This window comes from Leptinotarsa decemlineata, unplaced genomic scaffold (genome assembly GCF_025532065.1).
Source record: "Leptinotarsa decemlineata unplaced genomic scaffold, Ldec_3_MD MMD2_P_RNA_scaffold_2, whole genome shotgun sequence".
Lineage (NCBI taxonomy): Eukaryota > Metazoa > Arthropoda > Insecta > Coleoptera > Chrysomelidae > Leptinotarsa > Leptinotarsa decemlineata.
This window is the reverse complement of record NW_027412529.1, coordinates 25,943,151-25,960,394: the sequence shown is the minus strand read 5'-3', so window position 1 is coordinate 25,960,394 and position 17,244 is coordinate 25,943,151. Positions and strand designations below refer to the sequence as shown.

The following is a 17,244-nucleotide window of genomic DNA, read 5'->3' as shown; positions in this document are numbered from 1 at the left end:
AGAATAAGGGGGTCGGTATCAGTGTAGAGTAAGCACGCATCTTCTCCAAACTGTTGTTTGATAACTCCATATAAAAAATCATACATAACTCTAGCCAATTGAATGGCAACAAAAATTTATGTAAAAATGAAGTATTTTTTGAAATTTTGTCGCCATATGAGACAACTAGCACCTATAGTTTGAATTGAAGGGATTATATTTTTTAGGAGTGATTAGTTTTTGGTTATATAGTTCTTTTTATATTTTCCCAATGTGTAATGAGTCTAACATCAATTTTATTGTCTACGGTTTCCATTGTTTTTCCATAGACTGCATTATTCATTAGTTTGTAGAAATCTTTTTGAGATTTGTTATTAGACCGATAACGCATTTCAGTATTCAATATATTCAATTCAATATATATATATATATATATATATATATATATATATATATATATATATATATATATATATATATATATATACTCTATGTGTGTTCATCACTATCAACCCATGATTGACAGCTTGCTATAAGTTTCTATAGTGAACAATATATTTTCTTTTGTCGTTTAAATTTGAAATTATTTTGGGAACTTTCGATTTTGCATATGGAGGTATCAAACTTCAACTAAGAATGGAAAATCGGAATGTTTATCGTGAAGTCCTTGGAGATAATGTATATCCACTTCCAATACATATCCATAAGGACTATCAACATCCACATTCATTATATCAAGATTGAGAATTTCATGAGGTGTTAACCATGAACATTCACCTGTTGGTAATGGTTGTGACATGCTGTGACCATCTAGATTTGTTGCATCCAAATATGAAATGAAGGAAGATGGTCATTTGAATTATAATTCGGTAAAAATTTATTGTTTGCTTTATGTTTCCTTACACTACATTGACTGATTCCACCACAAATATTTTTTTGAAAGAAGTGAACCATATCAATGTCAGTTAGTAGTTCCAATTCAATATTAGTATATTTCAACATGGCATCCCACGATAATCCGGGTGTGGTGAAGTATTGTGCCGGATCCAATTTATATTCATCAACAGATATTTGTGGGAAATGTTTCCGCATCTCGATACACTGATCAGATGGTAAATTCGCTCCTAAAGTTTCCAAAGAACTATGCATGAATCTGAAACTATCAATGAATCTCATTTTCAAATAATTCAATAATTCTTCTTCTCTCTACCATCTTTATCCGTATAGGAATGTGTAAAGAGATGTTTTGTGAAAGATATATATTTCTCATTAGTTTGTGGGATGACATCCACTTTATCTTTGTTTTTATACAATTCCTTAATGAATACGTGACAATCATATCCACTCAGATTGTGAAAAATAATAGGAATGAAATTTGGTAATTTAAAATTCAAATTACATGCAGGGGATCTTTTTTTTCTGTGAGATGACAATGATCCCTCACTTCAACTTCACCATCATTGAATTGTTCAGAACAAATTCCACAATTTGTGGCAGAAGCAAACTGTTTCATTTCCTCAGGAGTTTGTGCATCTATAGGAATAGAAAACCTGAGATGATTTTCATTAATATTTTTCAAATCATCTTGAATTTTGCTGACAAATTTCTGGGCTGCATACACACCCCTCTACGATACAAATTTTGACAAATCATCATTGTATGAACATTTGATCAAATAAGCAAATGATTAAGGCTCATGTTTGAATGTCTTGATCGAGTACGAGTATTCAGGATTTCGCTAACTGGTTTGAATCGGCTTAGGTACTGATTCAAAATCGGCATACACTACAAATGGTACCTTCATTTGTTTCTCAAAGTTTTCAAACGTTAGTATATTTTCAGGCACCATTTTTCCATATTTATTGACTTTGAAATTGGTTGATGGTGTTTTAGTACTCAAGTGATTACAATCATTTATCTTATGACGTAATAGTAATTGCTCATTGGAAAAATATAATAAATATCCACATATCCATAAATATTTTTTATGTTCATGAGCCGAAATCATCTGTGATAAGTAGCAAATTGACATGTCTCCTAAGTCTTCTCTGAGAGTAATGTAATGGTCCAATTATTTCATACATTATTTTACCCTTCTCGAATTTATTTTCTAAACCGTACACATTAACTGAGATATCATTCTCGTCCTCATATTTCACATTATCCTTCGAATTTACTGGAAAGCTCATACCTGTTACTTTTATGACAGTATTGAAATGTGGATATGATGAAACTTCTGACGTTCTATTGATTGCAGGATGTAATGCTGAAGTGATAGCCCATGCAAAACAATGCTGATCTTCATTACGAACATTAACCACGGCTTTCCTACGCTCGATACATTCAGGTAGCTTCACATATGAACATCCACTGAGCGGGCTGTATTTATTGATGTTCACCTCCAGAAACATGATTTTTTCACAAGTCCAACCTCAAATACAAATCGAAATTACTGATCCATCCAATTAAAACTTAGTAGAAATGCTTACTTGAATCATGTTCCTGGAATCCTGAGTTTGAGCGATAATTCCATTTTGTAATCCATCAAATAAGGAATTCTAATCAGTAGATTGGTCAACTGTTCTATTCTGAGAGTTAAATGATTTGGTTTCCTTCAGGTCTTGCGTTTGCAGAATATAACTCCCAAATACTTCCATATTCACTTGGATGATTTTGTGAACCCTGATGGCTGATTCCAATAATTCAATAACTTTCTGCCTGATTTCATTAAAGAATAACATGTAATCGGTGAAAACAATGGAACTCTGCACCCTGTATGTAGCATTCCGACGCATGAAGGCACTCTTTATAATTTGAACACCATCACTCAATTATACATATGCATTATTCTTATGTTGCAGACTTCTATTGTTAGAATCCACTTGAGTCAATGGAATCGTCACATTACAACAATTACATGTGTACATAAGTGTTGCAGCGTCATCTAATCTCACTCGTTTCACTGATGGACCTCCTTGGCAACTCTGGAGCTGATGATGACGAAGGTTATCACTACAAGTAAAAGATTTACCACAGTCACAAGAATACATTTTCTATGATATGTTCTCACTTACTCACTAGATGTAAACTGACATAACCAACACTCGCCCGCTTCTTGAAAACCATAGTCCTCGCCGCCTGCGCATCACCATCGAGAGCGAGGGTAGAGCCATGCGTTACGTCATTTACATCGCCATATCGAGGGAGGTAAGGGCACATCGATGAATACGCATTACTTAGCCACACGCCGTGGAGTGCACATCTCGCTCTCCTACCATTGAACGGTTGCTGCTAGGGTAGAGCGATGCGTTACGTCATAGCCTTCACCACATCTAGAGAGGTGAGGGCACACCGATGAATACGCATTACTCAGCCACACGTCGTGGAATGAACATCTCGCTCTCCTACCGTTGAACGGTTGCTGCTGTGATGTCACACCACTACTGACTTGGTGGCCTCACACCGATGGAATATTCATTACTTGGAGGATCTTTGAAGTATGCAGACGTATGTTTCTAAATAGACAAGCACATGATGAAACCCTGTACCGTGCATTCTCTCTCACACACACACACCAACCAAATGTAATTACGTCATTATGTCATATACACACAAAATCTCATATGAAAAAAAATCTGAACGATCCATGCTGCAGACACTTCAATGTCACATCGCCTTGATGTTACTAAACAACAAAAAAAAAGAAATTAATACGTCATAGTGGTCGGGGGAGGCTTAGAACCAGCTCAAATTTCTTACTGCTAGCGTAGAGATTCGCAACATATGGAAACCTCTAATCAAGTGGAACACGACCAACTTCCGCCAGCTAGGCATTCGAATGACCTATAAATAGTCAGATGTCGGGGGACTGAGTTCAGTTATCACTCGAAAACGATTGCGGATACTAACAATCGAAACGTTGTGAAGTAACTTGGCTGGGAATCTTTTAATTTTCATTTCTTGTTAATAATTTTTTAATTTTCATCTCGTGTTAATAGTTTTTTTTTTATTTTTTGGTTGTTGCTTGTATTTATTTCATTGTAATTTAATTTTTTTTTGCTCAATATAATTGTTATCTTTCAGCTATATATCAATATGGCTGAAACCGAAAAGACGAGTGTTGAGTTCGTTCCCACCAAAAGTTGTAAAAAGTGTAAAAATATTGCTTTAACAGGCAAAAAGTGCATAAAATGTGATACAGTTACGCATAACAGTTGCGTTAAATATTTAAAAAATATCAAATATATTAATAGTGAACGAATAATCTGTTGTGAAGATTCAGAAATCAACATGACAGACGCCGACGACAAGGACATTTCTTCTTTCAATGTCACCGGTGATCTCACTGTGGATGATAATAAGTTGGATATTGTTATCGTGAATTATATACTTGAGCAGAAAGATGCCTTGATTCTTGAACTGAGGGACAAAATTGAATTGCTCAAAAAACATATCCAGTTGTTCAGTGAAGTAAATAAACAAAACACAGTTCTCCCATCGCCAGACATTCCAATGCCAATACAAGCAAAAAAAGATACTATTGAAAAACTACCAATAAATAGTATCAGACATAAACCTACACACAAAAACACCTCGAAAAATCAACAAAATAAACAAGGGATTTCACGAGGACATTCACAAATAATAAAAAAGGGCGAGCTGGCTTCTGCAATTATTCAAGATGAGGCCATGGCTAAAATGAATAATATCATATATCTTGATAAAGAAACACAAAATACTGATCTCAATTATGATAATCGCGAAGCAGTTAATTCAATTTCGAAGCAAATCCGTGGAAAGTGGTTGAAAGGAAGCTAACTACTCGCAATAATAATAAAAAGAGGAAGTTGATTATTGGCAATAATACTGACAATGACACAATAAAAGGTGTCCCCAAAATTGTAACATTACATGTTACCAGGGTTGATATTAATACCACAATTGAATCTCTGAAAGATATGCTGAAAGAACATTTTCCGGAGGTATCCTGTGAAACTATAAATTCTAAATACCCTAATATATATTCATCATTCAAAGTGAAAATAAACGAAGACAATTTAAAAAAAGCCATGGATCCTAAAATATGGCCCTCGGGATCTTGTATAAGCCGTTTTTTAGAGAAAAGGGTGAATGGGAGAAGAGAAAAATAATGTTCGATCCTCAAGTTCTCCTGATGAATATCCAATGCCTAAATCAAAACAAACTTGATGCTATCAATCTGGATATTTTGAAAGTCAATATTGATATCATATGTTTGACAGAAACATGGTGTAAAAAGGAATCAGTGAACTCCTTCCATTTGAATGACTTTCATCTTCAAAGCCATTTTTGTCGAGAAGAGAAAGGGGGTGGTGTTGCAATTGTGACGAGAAGTAACATGACAGTGATGTGTTTGAATCTTAAGAATGATTGTGTTGAACAAGACTTCGAAATATGTGAAATCTCATGTAAGTCAGATCAAGTTCAAATGATTGTTCTATGCTGTTACAGAGCACCAACTGGAAATTTCAACATATTTTTCGATGATCTTACCCGCACGTACAAACCTAACTGTAATATGATAGTTTATGATGATTTCAATATTGACTGCTATAATGGTTATAATAATAATTTAAAAAAATTATGTGATATTTTTAACTGTTTTAATATGCTTCCAGAAGTGGGTTGGCCAACAAGAGTTACAACTAGTGCAGTGTCAACAATTGATAATAATAGATTTTCCGATTTCAGAAATGGATCATGCTGTGTAATAGACAACACTATATATGATCACAGAACGTTACCATTCGACTGCGGAATGAGAGCACTTGAAGCGGGAAATTCATGGGAATTAAAAAGATCATTTAATAATGATGCTATCAATTCTTTTGTTGAAGGTCTACAGAGTGAAGACTGGTTAGACTCAATGAGCTTTTTCTAAAAGCTCATTGAGTGGTTAGACTGGTTAGACATGAATGATGCTTTTTCTAAAATTTCATTGAAATTCTCATACCATTTTGAGAAAAATTTCCCAAAACGTAAAAAATACTTGTATAATAATAAAAACAAGGGTTGGGTCAATACCGAAATTGTAAAATCAAGCCACAATTTAAAGGATCTTTTTAAGTTGAAACAAATTTTTCCCGAGTTATTGACTTTTTACAATAAGGAGAAACTAAAACATTTAAAACTGATCAATTCGACTAAAAAGCGATACTACCAAAGTGAAATAGAAAACGCGGACAATATTCATAAAGCAGCGTGGGGAATTGTATCTCATTTAACTATGAAGTCAAATAGTAAGCAAAAAAATATAATAATAAACGACAATAACCGTATGGTAGAATCACCAAATTTGATTGCCAATATGTTCAGTCATTATTTCAGAGACATTGCTGTAGATATAATAAATAAGATAGATAAAAACAATGTAGGGTATGAGCTCTCCTTGAGGAATATTGTATCGCCTACGAACTCATTATACCTTAGTCCCTATACGGAGACTGAACTATATAGCCTTTTCGGCTTTGATGAGGTCCCAATGTTTCTTTTGAGAAAATGTCTACCAGTCTTGATGAGGCCATTGGTCTATTTGGTGAATTTATCCTTTACCACTGGATCATTTCCCGACCCTCTTACAGACCCGTGACAATCCCATCTTGCTTTTCGAAGATTTTTCAATACGCCTTCTTCAATCGAATGATAACGTTCTGTGATAATAATAACGTCTTTGCCAGAAATCAACATGTATTTTTAAATAAGAAATCAACCATAACAGCAATACATTCATCCTATAACGAAATAATCAAATGCCTCGATGCAGGAGAGTGCCCTGTTGGGATATTTTGTGATCTCAGCAGAGCATTCGACTGTGTAGATCATCAAATTCTAAAAGATAAACTGTACAAGTATGGCATACGTGGTCTTCCGCTGTCTTGGTTATCGGATTACCTCTCTCATAGAAAACAGTTTGTAGAAGTTAATAAAATGAGATCTGATATAATTTCTACGGACCTTGGGGTGCCACAAGGATCCATATTAGGCCCAATACTGTTTCTGTTTTATATAAATGATTTGACAAACTCAATAACGGAAGAAACAGTAATAATGTACGCTGATGACACTTCTATTATCGTCTCGGATAGGTCTGATTCTGACCTGGAAGAGAAATGTGCTGAAGTTTTTCGAAACTTAAATTCATGGTTTGCGGCAAATAAGTTATTCATGAATGTTGATAAAACTGTTCTGATCCGTTTCCATAACAGACAAAAATATTATACACCAATCGGTTTCAAGATTAATGAGAGGGGATATTCTGTAACGACAGGCACCGAAAGTACCAAATTCCTGGGACTTCATATCGACCAATGTTTAGGCTGGCATAATCATTGTGAATTTTCAATGAAGAAGTTGAACTCGATAACATTTCAGCTCAGAAATTTAAGACAAGTATTAAATATTAGTCAGTTGCTGACGCTGTATTATGCTCAAGTTGAGTCCAGACTCAGATATGGCCTATGTTTCTGGGGATTATCGTCACGTTGGAATGAGGTATTCCTAGTGCAAAAAAGAATACTGAGAACCATAACAGGATTGTCAACTAGGGATTCCTGCAAAAATGTGTTCGTTAATTTTAATATTCTAACATTGCCTTGTTTGTTTATATTTGAACTGAGTTTACATGTTTTTGAAAATGACAATGAAATCTTTCTGATGAATAGATGTATCCGCAATGTGAATACTCGTCAAAATAATAATTTGTTCGTACCATATGCCAGAACAGAGCTGGCTTAAAACTCACCAAATCTGATGGCTCCCCGAATATTCAACCATTTGCCAATGAATATAAGGGAGAGCAGGTCTCAAGCCGGATTCAAATATCGCTTGAAATATTTTTTATGTTCTCATAGTTTTTATATTATTGAAGAGTACATGTCCCATTAGTTTGTAAGTAGTACCTAAGGTTTCATCACTGACAGCTCCTACACAATGTATATTTGTCAACAGGAAATGAATAAATAAATATTTTTTTTATTTTTCACAAATTCTTTCAGGTATTTCAAATCAACTTATATCGTATTAGACAATGGAAGTCCGAACTAATGAAATGCAAGTTCTTAAACAGTTCATAAAGTATTGGAAAAATATATTTCCATTTTGTACTTTTAAGGGGCTGTAACTTTTTTGTGTACATTTTTACATTAAGGTAACTTATATCCAATCGAGTTATTTTTGACCCCAGAATATGTGGTTCAATTTATGATCTACGTTATTGTTACGTTGTTGTTATGTAATTGAACTACAAGAGCAAGTATTTCAATTAGCATTTTCATGAAAACGAGTTAGCTTTTTGATCATCAAGAGTGTCAAATATTATAGAGAGCTTAGTAATGTTCATTGAATAACAGTGCTCTTACCTTTGCGTCTGTTTTCCTCAGCAGTTTTCAAGGCATCTTTCAAATTTTGAATTTTCTCCGATTCATTTTTTCCTGAAATGAAATGAATCAAATGAGTTCAGTTTTGAATCATTACTAATTAATGTATTATGTGAATGTTTCATTATGTACCTGTTTTGTTTTTTCCCTTCGGTGTTTTCGTGAAGTTTCCCATGATTCGGATTTTTCTGTAAGTAAATCCAAACATACAATATTTACATATACCAGTTAACAACAAATATTTGGCAAAATTTCTGTTTATATTGATTGGGAAAGAAATAACAAAAGAACTTCAAGAACTAGACAGTTCTACAAAACGGGAGACGAGAAAAAGGAAGAGAGGAAGTACTTGAACCAAGTAGAGTAAAAATTTAATGGAAGGTTTAAAAAAGGAGAACGGAGAAAAAATAACAAAAATGCCCATTACTGAAACTGTTAGGGTAATTAGAAATATGAAAAAAAGAACTGTAATGGAAACAAAATAATAGAAGAACGAGAAAAAATGCTAGAATATCTATATTCTGCAACAAGATAGGTACAGATCATCAGGAGAAGTTCAAAACTCAATAATACAGTTTATTATATGATTTTCACTACAAAGGGTTTCACAAAAGCCGCGTCACGTGTTTTTCTATACAATAGCTTCCTCAAGCGTTAATAATGAGTTGGCCTTCTCCATCACATTCACCATGTAGCTAGAAAAGGAAGACCCTATAAATTTTTTGGACTTGAGAGTAACGAAATTTAACAATAAACAAGATTTTTCAATTCATCGTAAACCATCACATACAAATATCATCATTCATAATTCGTCCACTCACCCACCCATATCAGCACAAAGTAGCAGCATTCAACAGTATGATTCACAGACTGATTTCCTTGTCAGATGCGAATTTCAATAAAGAGCTGAACGTAATAAAAAAAATAGCCGTCAACAATGATTACGCAGTCTAATACATTCTCTATTATCAAAAAAGTTAAAGAGCCAAGCTTTGAAGGAAGTTTACCCAATTTGAATTGATGAGGATAAAAGTTATAGAACCTTAACCTACTACTTAGGCCAACCCAGAACGGATATTCCAAATTTTCTGCACAACAAAGGTGTAAATATTGCTTTCAAAACCAACAACAACTTAGGCATGCACATTAAGAATAACAAAGATGGAAGTTCCGTGTCAGAAAAATCAGGAGTGTATAAATAATCATTTGTGTCATGTCCGATGTTTTATATAAGTCAAACTGGAAGAACGTTCAAAGACCGCATAAAAAACACATAAATGGTTTCCAGAATAGAAAAATAATCCCCACATATGCCACTCATTTGATCACAGAAGTACATGAGTACAATCATGAATTCAAGCCTCTCCATTTCCAGAAGAAAGGTTTAAAACAACCTGTTGGATAGTATAGAAATTAACAAATTTGAAAACTCCAAATATCTTATGAACGATCAAACTGAACTGAATAATTCGCCATTATTGAATCTGTTCATTTCCAGACAAGAAGAGTTAAATATCATTATGGTATTTTCGGAAATTTAATTCATTCATATAGTTAATGTATTTATACCTGCCCTTTTCAGGTATTAACGCTTGAGAAAGCTATTGTATAGCGAAACACGTGTTGCAGTTTTCGTAAAACCCTTTATAGTGAAAATTATACAATAAACTGTAATAATCAGTTTCAATATGGATTATGTTCCTCAAGTTCTATTCAATTGAGAGAAATTCAGTCTAGCAATTGAACAAAATCTGTCGAGGTCTTCAGAGAGGAATTGCCGCATAAACGATGAAAAGAGAAAAATCATTCAATGGCGAAATGAATGAAGTTGAGAACGAATACGATCATATTAGATATTATATATAATGGGGGTAAAATTGATCAGAACTATCGGTGTATTGTATATATATCATGAGTGAACATATCTATACGTATGAAATTGAAACCTTGGAAGATAACAACTGAATAATTCAATTGAATGTTACTGTAAACACTAAAATGTATAAAATAATAGCATTAGATCTCCTTCCCTGCCCCTGTCCGATTTCATAGAGACACTGTGTAAGTACTTGGAACACCAAGAACAAAATAAAGCAGATTTTGAGATTAATAATTGGAGATATAAACATAAATATAATGGATGGAAATGATGATGATACTATATCTTATTTAAATATTCTGAATGTATATGGATTCAGATCAGCTATAAATGAGTATACTAGAATCAACGGAACTTCGAAATCATGCTTAGACCACATATTTGTCCAGCACAAAGAATCGAATGTAAATATCTTGCCAGTAATAATACAATCAAGCATTAGCGATCGTTATCCAATCCAATCCAATCCAGATAAAATCTTCGGAAACGAAATTAAATATAAATAATGATAGAGAACATAATATTAAATATTATTTCAATGAGAATAAATGTTTCAACCTAGTCTCAGCTGGAACGTTGGAAAACATATATAAAAAGGAAGACGTAGAAGACCTCGCAACCCAATTTATTAGTAAACTAAAAGCTGTGATCGAAATGAGCACAGAAAAATGCGAATCAAAAGAAGTCAAATCAAAAGGAAAGAATGGATAACTAATGGTCTAATGAATTCCATAAATACAAAAAACAAGCTCATTGGCTCATACAACGACGGTTTGAGAAATCAATATAAACGATACCGCAATAAACTTAATGAGATGATCAGAAAAATTTTACATAAATAAAATCGACAAACTAAAGAATAACTCAAGCAAACTTTGGCAAGCTGTAACCTGAATAAAATAAAAAATATTAAAACTAATTATGGAATACATCTAATCAATGATAATCATCAGTAAGCAAGAAACCAAAATTGTAGAAAAAACAATATCTAACTCATTCTTCGTAGAAAACACCAATGAACATGAAGTTAAAAATGTAATTATCAATAATCTGAATAAAGGTAAGCTAAGCCAATTACTCATATTATGAATAGAGCCATGAACACCGGTAGTTTTCCAGATGGCTTTAAAACTTCGATAATCAAACCAATATTCAAATCCAGAAATGAAAATGAGGTAATTAATTTTCGCCCTATATCATTAATCAGCCATATAGCAAAAATATCTGAGAAAATATTGAGAGTCAGAATAGACAAATATTTGAAAAAATATAAAATACTATCTGACAATATGGATTTCGAGAGGCCAGTTCAACACAAGATGCAAGGATTCACCTAATGAGAGAAATTTACGATTCTAAACCATGTCTTTGTGTCTTTGTTGATCTGGCCAAAATAAATGAAACACCTAGTTCTTACTGTACCTTCCGCAAGGAAGGGTGTTGGGGCATCTCCTATTCAATATCTACTTGAATGATTTGTTTAGGGTTAATTCAGAAGGTACCATTTTTAGTTTCGCTGATGATACAGCCGTACTATATCGCGCTGATACTTGGAAAGAATTGAAGGACAAGGTTGAGGGAGATTTCATAAAAATTGTCAGTTGTTTCAAGAGCAGGTTGCTGACAATCAAAACAAAAAAACGCACTTTGTACTTTTCACTTATTTCAGCAAAAACTTGCCAAATTATACTTCGTTGGAAATCCATAATGGCAATGACACAATGACTATAAATATGAAAGAACATATAAAATATCTTGGCATAATAATAGACAACAATGTAAGATGGAATAAGCACGCAGAATATGTTGCGTACAAAATAAGGTTTCTACTGAACAAATTCAAGTTTTTCAAAAAGATTTTTGACATAGCACTGCTACGAACATTATATTACAGTCTAGTACAGTCCCATATCAACTATGGAATATTTGTGTGATGAGATATTACTGATAATCATCTCAGGGTTATCAATGTCACTCAAAAATTTTGTAATAAATGACCGTCTGGTCTGAATTGGCGATCCCTATATAAGTACTACTATGAATATATAATAATCATCTCAGTATTTACTCGCACCAGAAATATTCACCCCCCTGTATATGGGATCGTTCAGCCGAAGGTATTTATTTTCTTAATTTAGTTTGGTAGCGTAAGAGTTGCTGCCACCAGATCAGAAAAAGTTTGAAATCCGTCCTGATCACACGGATTGAGAATTAGTAGGCAACTTGGTCAACAGTTGACTTTTTCCTACCTTCTAATCTTCGTGGAGAAATGGCTTGGTTATGCCACCAATTATATCCTCAGAGGCTGGATTCGGCCACGGCTTAAATGCGTGGTCTATTAGGGGTTTGAGGAAATGAAATAATATTAGCAAAGTTTTCACAAACCAACTTTATTGATGAGTAAAGTTGGCAGAATAATCGGATTAACAATAGAATAAAATTAAATGAACAAAAATTAATACTGAACGTTATTTACACTATATAAAAGAGAAAGAAATAAATAATTATAACCATGAACAAACTGACAGGAGTATTCCTTTGAAAATTGAGGTAACTTCACTTATACCAATTAAAATACAACTCTGAGAAGTTATCAAGAGACCCACTTAATCGCTCCTCTCTGTATAACGTAGGAAATTACTATGACCTATAATAATCTAATAAAATGAAAAGGGAACCCGATTCGTAGCTATATTATTATGGTAAATGTTCATTAATACTCTAGGTGCCAAGTCGAAAATATAGTCCACATAAGCATGCAATAACATCTACACTATATATCAGAATTGTTTAAAATACGCTCACCAAAATTATCGTAGACGGACTCCCCTGAAAACTCCAACGAAAGCCACTATTTCCCCAAAAACTCTTAACAGAAACTCGGAAAAATCTCTAAATCACTAAATTGAATAAACCCGCGAATACTACCAAAACCCAATTAGTGTCACTTCTCTAAACAGTGACTTGAAATATCTCAATATTTCAATTCACTCAAAATTTCCTCTAGAATTTCCAGCTACCGTAGGAAATTCAACTGGATTCACCAAATCTCCGCGCACCACTGACTTAAATCTTTCCAAAAAAACCTCACCACCTTTACTATGTTAGGGGATGTAAGTAATGTTATCCCAGAAAATTCTAACCAATCAGAAAGTTTGAAATTGTTTCTAAGACTGGTACTCTTTTCGCCACCTCATGGTCCGGCGAATAAGTCCTCAAGAATTCACGTCTAGTTCCCGACATTTCTAATGTCGTGAGTCTACTACTGATATATAGATGTCACTGCAAGGGTCATTTTTGGATATTTTCTTTGCTGTCTCGAATAAAACATATGTAGATTAGCCACTTGGGTGGCTTCATTTTATCTTGTCGTTAAATTTAGAGCTCATAAGATAAATTGCGATATTTATTATACGTTTGAGTGTTTTCTGACTTTTATTCTAAATGGGGTATACAGACTGGATGACATATTTTCGACCCTTAACGAAAGATAATGAAATGAATTATGGGGTTGAATGTTACAAAATATCGAATTTCTTAGTATCAAGCAGTTAATTTTAACGACTTTTTTTCTTTAAATGGCTTGGTTCTGTTGGCCTTAAGGTTATTTCTGAAAGATGATAAGGTTCCCTTTTCATACGAAAACACATGTGTTTTGGTATTTAAAATTCAACTAAAAATATAATAAATCCAACTTATTACAATACTCCCCCTTTTGAAAAAGTTTTGGCTTAATTGCCATAACTTTTCTCGCTTCATGCTTACTGACAAATGCAACAACGCCACCTCATGTCGAATTCAAATATGAAAACAGAATAGGTATCACCTCAAGTTACGCGACTTTCAGTGGGGTTGTCTCGCATGCTATGATTAGGGGTTCCCTAACGAAATATTCCAAATTTTACAAAAAAAAGTCATTGAAATAGGAGTGAACGTATCTCCTTGTATACTACAGTTCGCGTTATCACATCACAACAGAGGCCATATTCACTCACGATTCACTGTAGTCTTTTACGCCTTGGTGAATTTCCATCTCAATAACTTCCATATGATATGCTACTCTTTATTGGTCAACGGCACATTATTCTAGATACGATTCGAATAGATTGAACTCAGATTGAATTCAATCTACACAGATCCTAAGTTCGTCCTACAACTTTGTACCGCACTGATTGAAAAGTCTTTTGGTCAGTCACTCAAGCTGCTTCGTTAATGTCTTTGTTCACAGTCCAGTGTGTCTGGGGCAAAACAGGGTAACCGCCAGTGGTATGATGGGCAGTCTGCTGGGGTTCTGCGATGATTGGCAATGACGTCGTCGGTTTATCTGGTTGGGCTTCTCTGGAACGCTCCAGTTGAATTACACACCAGGTCAGGGTATCGCCTATAGAGTAGGTACTTCGCAACTCGAAATGTATAATAACCGCCAATTAGTCTCTCGCTCGGATCCTCACGTCGACTAAGAAAGCCATATTCTTCCAGGTTCGTCCATTTTCATGGTAGGTTGTTCCTTCGCAGGTGCAGGTACTATCCACTGATCCCAATATTATTAATGTGGCGCTGATTGAACAATTCAAGGTTATTTGTTCAATAACTAACAGGATCCCAACAGGTATAGTTTCAACGTTCCGTAACTGTCTACATAACTCGACAGTCCTTTTTCCACCAAATAAGTCTGACTATGCATCTCACGGTGATGCATCAATCTGAAGTCGCTCAAGTACGCGGATTCTCGTTCTGGACACTAACGTCTCTGAGAGATACAGTCGAAATGTTCACTCTCTCATCCCTGCAACCGTACGCGATCATCCTGATTACCGATACAAAATAATGCCTGACCAGCAAGATAGCAATCATTAGGAAAATCGAGATCGTGCTGCCTTTTTCCATCTCATTGCCAGGGATTGACGAAGGGTGTATAGACGCTCCAATTTAGATTAAACCATCGATCGTTTATAATATGGTAAAATAAAAATCATTACATTCATTAAGAAAAGTTGAGACTACAATAAACTATACAATAAACTAAAAGGAAGTGAAAACAAAATTCACTTGATACGTCATCTAATGTCAATCCGGGTCAAAGATAGACACTAGTTCGACGAACACATCAATAACTTAGCTTGAAGAGAGTTTACCCCGGGCTCTTCAAGTAACGGCACTCCTCTGATTTGCTCAAATGCATTCTCATCATTATAGTTTCTTTCCTGCCCACCCCTAATCGTTCATCTACTCGTATCATACATTCATCTCACTCATTAATTTCACTCTCCATCATCCAGTTCTCATTCACTCAGTTACATTCTCTTACAGGTTCAGTCGATCTGGTTCTCTCCGAATCCGAGCGGATCTCCTTAAGGGTTGGGGTTCCTCTATACCTTCCTCTACATCAACATCTTCCTCCTCAGTCACTGCTTCTTCCGAGTGACCTTCGAATTCTATCCAATGGGGGAGAATTGTGATTTTTTTCTCGTTTTCCTCTTCTTTACGTCCATTCTTAGACGTCCTCCCAGAGCTATTCATCCTCTCCTCTTCATAGTCGCTATTATTATTTTCCTCGGAATCATCCCCTTCGACAGTATAGGTTGAGTATGACTTCAGCCGATTCACGTGTACTACCTGTTCGTCTGTTCCACCAACCTTCTTCACTCGATAGGTCACTGGACCTATTATCTCTACAACCTTGTATGGCCCTATCCAGGGCTTCACGAGTTTCTTTGATATACCGGGCTTAACGTGCATTCGCAAGAGATACACTTGATCTCCGAGCTCATACGTCCTCTCCCTCGTTTTTTTGTTGTAATGCTTTGCTCTTTCTTCTTTGGCCTTTTCCGATGTTTTCAATACTCGCGAGTACACTTCTTTCAGTCTGGCAGCTAGCTCCGAAGCGTAGTTTTCTGCACAGTCGTATCTGATTCGCTGCGGTCGAATGAAGTCTTCCACAGGCAACACTTGCTCACGTCCATGCAGAAGGAAGAACGGGGTGTATCCGGTGGAAATATGAACGTTCCCGCGGTAAGCCATCAGTACCACCGGAATCCATGTGTCCCAGTCACGTTGATTATCTGCTATATAATGTGATAGCATATCTTTCAACACTCGGTGCATCCGTTCAATTTGACCATTCGATGTCGGTGTGTAGCTCGAAGTTTGGATCTTCTTGATATCCAACATTTGACATACAGCCTTAAATAGGCCAGACGTAAAGTTTGCTCCTTTGTCAGTTAAGAGCATCCTAGGCGCTCCATGTCGGTACACGATGTGTTCCACGAAGGCTCGTGCGATTGTGTCCGCCTTTTGGTCTGGAAGGGGAATAGCTTCCACGTACTTTGTAAAATAGTCTTGGAACGTTAATAGGTAGCGATTTCCATCCCAAGATGTCACTAAGGGTCCCACTATGTCCATAGACGTCAGTTCCCAGGGTTCATAAGCCGTCGTGAACTTTTGAAGAGGTGCCTTTCTATGATGTGGTGAAGTTTTTCGCTTATTACAAGATTCGCAAGCTGCCACGTAATTTGATATTACCGCCCGCATATTAGGCCAATAAAATCTCTTCTTGATACTCCACAACGTTTTTTGTTGCCCCTGATGTCCGGCCATAGGCATATTATGAAAATCTTCAAGTACCTTCTTCATCATTTCCTTGGGGACTACTAGCTTTTCTTCTCCATCTTCTTCAATTCTATACAGTATTCCGTCTTTATCTGTATAGAATTCTTGTTTTCCTTCCTCTGCATCTTTCAGTTGGGCTATCACGGATTGGCAAAATTTATCACGACTTTGTGCCCTCTCCACAGTTTCTCGATCCCAAACTGGTTCTATAACTATATTTTCTTCTACAATCCAGATAGGTTTGTCTATAGTGCCCCTGTCGTCGTACACTCTGATTTCCATGTCAGATCCGTACCAAATGAATTCAATCATTTCCACCACTTTTTCCCATTCCAGTCCGTCCAAACCACATCCCAGCTTAGG

General features: G+C 35.3%; 1 protein-coding gene across 4 annotated transcripts in view; it reads right to left on the bottom strand.

Annotated features, from left to right (window-relative positions):
• The window catches only part of LOC111507188 (uncharacterized), a 211,557-nt gene that overhangs the window by 141,914 nt on the left and 52,399 nt on the right, over window positions 1-17,244 (bottom strand). For 2 of the 4 annotated variants that reach the window (XM_074186442.1, XM_074186437.1), the window contains exons 2-3: window positions 8,526-8,581; window positions 8,376-8,447 (exon numbers count right to left, since the gene is read on the bottom strand). In XM_074186442.1, the coding sequence (XP_074042543.1) occupies window positions 8,376-8,447; window positions 8,526-8,568 (115 nt within the window). In that variant the 5' untranslated portion in view covers window positions 8,569-8,581. Of the gene's footprint in view, window positions 1-8,375; window positions 8,453-8,525; window positions 8,582-17,244 lie in introns of those variants that run through there. The other 2 variants (XM_074186429.1, XM_074186447.1) reach the window with 1 other exon arrangement.